At 40.0% G+C, this 8,022-nt stretch overlaps 1 protein-coding gene across 1 annotated transcript; it reads right to left on the bottom strand.

The window, feature by feature from the left end:
- Nucleotides 1–1,671: 1,671 nt before the first annotated feature.
- LOC139376723 (leucine carboxyl methyltransferase 1) lies at nt 1,672–7,802 on the bottom strand. Its single transcript, XM_071119600.1, has 11 exons — nt 7,362–7,802; nt 6,950–7,041; nt 6,724–6,845; nt 6,537–6,613; nt 6,248–6,309; nt 6,035–6,137; nt 5,289–5,409; nt 5,079–5,180; nt 4,499–4,590; nt 2,926–3,023; nt 1,672–2,794 (listed from the first exon to the last, which is right to left on the bottom strand). Exons 1-11 carry the CDS (start codon nt 7,445–7,447, stop codon nt 2,772–2,774), a joined length of 978 nt encoding a protein of 325 aa, XP_070975701.1. The 5' UTR covers nt 7,448–7,802; the 3' UTR covers nt 1,672–2,771.
- Between the last annotated feature and the right edge of the window lie 220 nt (nt 7,803–8,022).

Below are 8,022 nucleotides of genomic sequence, written 5' to 3' on the forward strand. Positions count from 1 at the left end.
GCCCCACTAGGTCTGCACTCTCTGCCTTTAGTTGGTCAGCTGCCTCCAGCCTCAGTCAGCAAGCAGTCAGCTACGCGCTAAACCTCCTACCCTAGTTCTAGGCCCTCTATCTCTATCAGCCCCTTGAACTGGGGGGCCCACTGTTTCCTGACCCAGGGGGCCTGCTGTTTCCTCTGGGTGGCTGCCCTCCTCCTGCACTAAAATACCCTCTGTCCCTTGCACCTGGGAAACTTCCTGACCTCCTCTCTGGGCCCAGCCTGCCCCTGCCTACGGATCCTTAATGGGCTCCGCTCCTGCTTCACCGTGGTAGCCATTGCCTTGCAATTTAAAATACTTTGATTGCCTGAGTGGTGAGTCACCAACGTCAGCCGCAGGCAGTATCCTGCCAATGACAGTTGTGGCTAATTCATGACTCTGGCACCAGAGGGACATTTTGTTGTCGTTGTCAAGGACCATGTACAACAACCATGTACAACCATATTCCTGCATTGTGATGGCAGCATCATGTTATGGGTATGTTTGCCATTGGCAGGGACTGTGGAGTTTGTCAAGATCAAAATAAATATGAAAGTAGCAAAGTCCAGATAAAACGTTTAAAGAAACCATGCCTCCTGAATTTATTTTTGCAGGACAATTACACAAAGTTGAATGCCAAAGACACACCAGATGGCTTTCCAATAGGTGGTGTTCCTGAATGTTCCAGTCTCTGTCCTGACATAAATCGGTGTGCGAATCAAAGACAAGATTTTAATATTGCTGTCCTTCAATGACCAACAAAATTTGCTGAGCTTGAGCAATTTTGACAAAAACAATGAATATAGTGGGGTTCGAAATTATTAACACCCTTGATAAAGATGAGCAATAATGACTCAATAAAATAAATAATTCAAATACTGAGATATTGTATGATAAATTTGTGAAATTACATGATGGTATACTAATACAATTGCTCAAGTAATATATTTTTTCTCCCGAAGAGGTAGGGGTTCAAATGATTGACATCCCTAAAGATTTTTATAAATAACGTATTTGGTCCCATATTCGTTGCATGCAATGAATAGAAACTTGTGACACTCTAAGCTTGTTGGATGCATTTGCATTTCGTTTTGGTTGTGTTTCAGAGTTCAAAGATCATACCCCCATGCTAACCTCCCGTTATTGGTAATTGTGAGAGTTTAGCATGTCTTGGGGATATGATCTTTGACCTCTTTCTTACTCATCATTATTCACGATTTTTCAGGATGATCCGTAATCATGGTAGCATCCACATGGTGTTTAGAAACATATTCTAATCTCTAAAAAAGTGACACAAATTACTCATTTATTTCTATTGGGCACAAAATAAGATGAAAAACCATAACTAACTGCAAATGCATCCAAGTTTGTAGAGTCACAAGCTTGTAGTCGTTGTGTGATAGGAATATGCGACCAAATACTGAACTATAACTACTTTATAAGACTCTTTAGGGGTGTCAATCATTTTGACCCCCCTCCCTTTGACGAAAAAAAGATAACTCGTTAAACAAAATTTCTTTCTCTGAGAAATTATATTAGTAGAAAACAATTCCACAATATTATGAGCATTCAATAAAGCTCAATGTTTGAAATATTTTATGCAGTGATTATTGCTCATCTCTATGAAGGGTGTACAAATGTTCAAACCCCACTGTATGTCACACTACTTTTTATTTATTTACAAGTCATTTGGAAAATGTTCTATAATTTGTAGTGTTGAGTACATTGGTAGGGAAAAAAGTAATTTAATCCATTTTTGGGGTTAAGTTTTAAGGCAGCAAAATGTGAAGACTGTGCAAGGGGTGTGTAGACTAACTAGACACTGTATATGTGTTAAAAACATCTCTCTTCTATCACTGTCTTCAGTGCTCTAGTGCTGCTATCTGTATCCATACCACACTGTACACAAGGTCATATTGGGTTAATGTTTCTCTGTAAAACACAGGATCTGACCAGAAGGACATAAGGGTCTCAGAGGGTGACAAACTATTCAATGTGGAAATGACATCGACTTTCATGGCATCTAATGCAGTCTGTTGACCATAGGTAATGAAATGGAGGTCAGGTTTTCAAACACAAATATTAACAACTTTATTCAACCTCTAGACCTGCATTGTCGTGTCATTGGTACTGTTGTATCACCTGCAAGAACTTGAAATGAGTTTGCTCTGATTGAAAATGCCACTCCTATTTCTTTGACTAGAATCCTTGTTACATGCAAATGTATCTATTGCTACCTTAAATCCAGCAATTTCCTAATTGAATCAAAGAAATCTTTAAGTGCATTCAATGTATTAACTTTACATTTCTATTCGTAAGACACTATCGGTCTTGGCAATACATTTTTAGAGTTTTAATAATACATACACAATGGCACATTAAAAACTTGACCGGTACCTGGCTCGTACTTTCTCCAACATCCAGCAAACCTTCTCAATGTGGTCTGAAGGTACATTAGAAACAATGAAATGAAGTCTAGGGATACTGTCCTTTCCAAAGTCTTGTCAGTCATATCACACTTCCAGCACAAACTTATCTTTTCTTTCCCAAAAACATGCTGGGAGGCCGTGGGTGCACTTATGGGATGCAAAGGAAACACATTAAGTAGAATTCTACTGATGCCAGAAGTTTCCCAGACTTTATTTGAAGCAAAGACAGACAGGACTGGAGTCTGATGTTAACGGGTTCCTTCTTCCTTACATGGTGGTGTTGATCACAGAGAAACAAGCTTAAGACAGTCGGTCCACAGTCCAGGTTCAGAAAGCAACTTGTGAGAGTCCTGGAACAAGCAGACAATAGTGTCATTGGTGATCTTATAAAGAACAGTGATATAAATTAAAAACAACGTTCTGTATCCAAATGTAAAGACTTAAAAATAAACTTTGTGGCAGTACTCTAACCCATATGTACCTAGCTTGAGCTTGTCCTTGGTGGCCCAGCAGATACTGTAATGTTGGAGGAGCTGCTGCAGAAGTTCCTTCTCATCCAGAAATTCCAGACGCTCTATTCTGTATTAAAAAAAAGATGGAGAAACTAAATAAAGAGTTGGAAAAAAAATTACATTAAAAAACTTGAGCTAAACAATGTGAAACTGACAACGGAGAAATAACATGATGCCTAATGTATTGAAAAGACTTCATACAACAGGTGGGTCTAATCCTGAATGCTGATTGGTTAAAAGCGCATTCCAGCCGGTGTCTATTCCACAAGTTACCACCGGCTAAATCTTTGACGTTAAAATGCCTATTTACTCTGTTCCATCTGACTGCACAATCCACTGTCTCATCAGCCCAGCCAGGGAAGTTAGAAACTTGATCTGCACTATAAAAACGTATTAACATTATCTCATTATCTCACATTTCTTTCAGACTAACATTTAGTTTTCAACAGCGGAGATTTGTATAAACCTTGCTGTCGGTCTCTCCGAAATGTTCTAATTTAGATTCCCCACTGTCCCATAGTAATGAATGTGTAGGGGTCGGGACGAGAGAGGCAGGCAGTGTTTCTCAGCCAGTCTAAAGCAATCAGCTGGCATCATTTTATGGATATATATACAAAGAATATACAATCGAAAAAAGGTCAAATGAAACGAAGTGCAGCTAGTTTGTAGTCTTTCCTGCTTCAGTTTGAAGTTGTGTCAGCTGTGTCCTCTGAACAGTGTCCTGACAAGAGAGCACATTTTCTATGCCAGGTAAAATCGTGCCTCATTAGCTCATTGTTATGGATGTATCCAAATAAATGTCACTAGAAAACAGCTTTAACAAATGCAGCTACTGTTGTTATTCTGTCTGCACTGTTGGACGTGACTATGTTAACCAGCAAGGGATAAGAAAGTTGCCAGCAGGTATAGCAATGGAACATTTAGAACGAACGACTGGGTCGTGTCTGTAGATACAGAACGAAAAGACTGAACGACTGGGCCGCGTCTCTGGCAACCGAACCAATAGAACGAACGACCAGTCAGATTGGGTTGCAACCGTATATTTGTTTCGGGACTATATAAATAAAATACAATTTTATTGGTCACATACACATGTTTAGCAGATGTTATTGCGGTTGTAGCAAAATGCTTGTTTCTAGCTCCAACACTGCAGTAATATCTAACAATTTCACAATACGCACAAATCTAAAGGAATGGAATTAAGAATATATAAATATTTGGATGAGTAATGTGGGAGCGGCAGACTAAAATACAGTAGAATAGAATACAGTATATACACACACGAGATGAGTGATGCAAAATATGTAAACATTATAAAAGTGATTCTTGTGGAAGGATGAAATTGTATGAATCAATTTATCAAAATAACATTTTGATTGAAAACATCATTATTTGAATATGTTGTATAAAAGGAATAATGCCCTTGAAGCCAGTGTTTGGAGGATATACCGGCACGGTTTGCAGGCCCTCGACTAACAACACCCGTGCCAATATATCCTCCAAAACACTGGCTTCTCTAGCATTAACACTTAAGTGTCTTACCTTGCCACGTCGTCCTGAGGTATAACACTGTACACAGTCATCATGTCCAGAGCATCTGCATTCTCCCAGCCCGTCTTTAGGAAGCGCTCCTTCTACAAATGCAAGCATGTTTCACTTCAGGACATGTCTTGCACAAAATCAACACTTGGGATTTGTTGTTTAAATTGTCATGATTGAGTACATATATATGTTTGGGGTGACATTTGATCAAGTTTCAATACAGAATATTTACAAGCAAAGGATTTAAGTCATTATGACTGTGAAACTTTCAAAAGGAAGCGAAACTCTTGACCAAGTGACCTCATAAGTCTTCGGCCCTGAGACCTTAAGTTTGGATCCACAGACAGAGATCTGGAGACTGACACAGCTGCTGTAAATACACAATTGTAGTCTTCTAATCACACCCACTCAGCGTGTATACACCGTGTTTGCATCACAAAGTGAACCTTATCTAACTGTGCTCCATAGTCACTGCTGCCTTCAGATTTATTTAGCTAATTCTGTAACGTCACTTCTGATCTAATACAAAGGTGTTTTAAAGTGTTGTTGTAAAGTTGCTGTACGGTTGAGGGTGCTGTACCTGCGTTTCCAGTGACTGACACACCTCCACTCCAGCCAGATTACACTGACGACGCTGAAGATTCTCAATCATCACCTGGCCAAAACGATCCAGCATGTTCACCTAGAAAGAGAGAGAAATAATTAGCAGAGACTCTCAGCAATATAGATGGAATCAGCAGAGGCATTCTATCTCGCCATAGTTCAGAGTCTGATCTTGTTCATCCTTTACCTGCTCATAGTTGACAAACATGGCTGTGTGGAAGGTGACTGAGGCCCAGTTCACCAGCTTGGATGACTGATCTGGAGTCATGTAGACCAGCACACACTCTGACAGGAACAACGTAGGCAACCTAGGAGAACAAAACATCCCCAAGTTAGAAAAAGCCAGAGGATTCCTAATCAGTTCTGAATCTGTGACATAAAACACCACATCCACAGAGCCTTTGGCACAAGTGGCAGACAAAACGTATTCTAACGTCATTGAGGCTTGGCTGGTAGACCAGACCTCACAGGAAGAAGTTAATATATGCACTAAAACAATAAGCTCTCAGAAAAGCAGAACCCTTGGTTGACACTGGGCCAGTGGCTATGGCGGCTTTTCCAAGTCTCACAGGCTGAGATCAAAGGAGATGGGTCTCTTTGAAAGCACAGGTGGAAAGGATGGAAAATCAAAGAGCACCCAAGTGTATGATCGTTGTCATCAGGAACTGACTGCCAAACACTCAGCCACGTCTGGCCAAGACCATAAATACGAGTTAGGTACAGGGAAAGAACACTGTCAGCCCAAGACATCAATAGACTGCCAAACATCCTACTGCAGCGCTACAGCAAAACTGGTGATCCACTGATACGGTTGGATACTGCTACCTCAAAAATGGCTAGACTCTTGCAAAGCTGTCCAACAAAATTAAATAAAAATAGTGCAACAGTGAATTCTAGGCCAAACATATTCAATATAATGTTATTTTCACTGACTCTGGGTTGAGGTGGAACTTCTTCAGTTTGTCATCTAGGCCTGGGATGTCCCTGAGGTCAGCACCGATGATGCAGTACCTGTCTGAGTCTAGGCTGTGGCCATCTGAAACAGACACAGACAATACAAATGACTAGGTGAAATGTTACCATAAGAGACAACTACATACAAGTCTTATGTTGATTTGTATCAGCCAATGTCTTTTACTTCATTACCTAGTAATAGTGAGTCTGTGGAGTGGGTCTCAATGAGAGGTTTTGACAGTGGTGGTTTTGTCCTGAAGAGAAGGTTCACAACATTATAACTACACACTAAATTGTGTTTCTTTTTAACAGATTAGCACAATACAAGTGTAGCTGGACAGACTATTTCCAAAAGTGTTTATAGACAGGCTCTGCTTCCCTCTACAGGTCAATTTCTGACATTACTGAGACCATCAAAACAAATTAAACCCAAAACTGATGTATATGAATTATTCTAAAGAGAAAAAGTAGAACGTCTTACTTTATGTTGTGTATTTTCCTGGCAGCAATCATTGGAAAGTCAACTTCAAAGTATTTTCTAGGCATGAGGTTTTCATCCTAAAAACATACAAATGACAAATGAAAGACAATGCAAGTAAAAACCAAGACCAAGCATGAATTGTACTCTAAGATGAATGCATTTCTTTAATGGGATTATTAGACTGTACCTTTAGCCTCCAGAAAGTGGTGTCCAGCCCTGCCCCCAGGTTCACTATCTGACAGTCACACTTTGTTTTCCTGAGGAAGGCATCCAGGAGGTGGTTCATTCCCTGCACGCGGGCATAGTAACCTAACACAGGACAACAAAGATTTAGTAATACAGTATTAAGCAAGCCTTCTTCACGCCAAATTTTTTTATGAATGTGTTTTTGTCTCTGGCCAACATTGACTTGCCTCGGTTAATTTCTGGAGCTTTTCGTTCCCCTACCGACCTCACAAAATACTGGACATAGGGGTCCGTCCAGTAGCCTTTACTGGTTGCATATCTGAAAATCAAACAAATGGTAAGTACTGCATGTCCAAATGCAGTATAAAAAAATACTACACTCCCATTTATGAAATAAGTCTTATTGAATATGGTTGTGTCATTTACTGGGTAAAATCTGAATAAATACTAATGGCAAGCTGATTATTTATTCCACCACTATGTGGTTCAATAGATACACTTTTCATGTTGCTGGTAAGCAGGTGGCTACAACTGGGGGAGGCAATTGACGTGTTGCAAACGCACAGCAACCATGTTGCAATTCTGATCACCTAGCTAAGCAGCAGCTTGTACATGTTATGAATCTAGCTAGCTAGCTACCTTTTGCATGTCGTTGCATCGTCACAAGTCGACCTCACTGCTTCGTCGGCAGTGTCTAAATCTGTGAAGGGTTGTCGGGCAGCCATCTAACAGTTTCACACCTCATACAAAAGTCCCTGTTGTTGATATTTAAAAAGAAAACGGTATTCTCTGCAACACCAAATGCATCAGCTGTTCCAATGTGGCTAACGTTAGCTAGTTGCTAACACTGTATAACTTTGACCGTAGCATTGAAGCCAGGCAAAACAACTTGACCAACCGGTCGGTGAAACTCTATAGTAGATGGACGAATTGATATAAGAAGCAGTTAAATAATTTAACTACCGTCACATAACATATGCAAGAAATTCTGTTAAATTGGCATTATTTAGATACCACTGCTCAGCTGAAGGAGCTTGCCAGTCTTCAACATCCGGTACCTACAATGTATGTGTTCTTCTTCGATGAGGTTTAAGAGCGGTTGGCATCCTATAAATGTTGCATTACCGCCACCTACTAGACTGGCGTACAACTCCCTTATACCTTGCTTGAAAATAAATAAATAAACAAATACCCTACCATCTAACACTACACACACACAAATAATAAAAAATAACACCACCCTAATCCACTATTTAAATATATTTAGTCCTACTTCAGGCCAACAACCTGAAATGATGTG

This window comes from Oncorhynchus clarkii, chromosome 20 (assembly GCF_045791955.1).
Source record: "Oncorhynchus clarkii lewisi isolate Uvic-CL-2024 chromosome 20, UVic_Ocla_1.0, whole genome shotgun sequence".
NCBI lineage: Eukaryota > Metazoa > Chordata > Actinopteri > Salmoniformes > Salmonidae > Oncorhynchus > Oncorhynchus clarkii.

Coding starts and splice junctions, on each gene's coding strand:
- LOC139376723 (XM_071119600.1), bottom strand. CDS start 7,447: ATGGCTGCCCGACAACCCTTCACAGATTTAGACACTGCCGACGAAGCA. Junction 5,410..6,034: donor AAGTTCCACCTCAACCCAGA/GTCAGTGAAAAT, acceptor TTGTTCTCCTAG/GTTGCCTACGTTGTTCCTGT. Junction 2,795..2,925: donor CAAGGACAAGCTCAAGCTAG/GTACATATGGGT, acceptor TGCTTGTTCCAG/GACTCTCACAAGTTGCTTTC.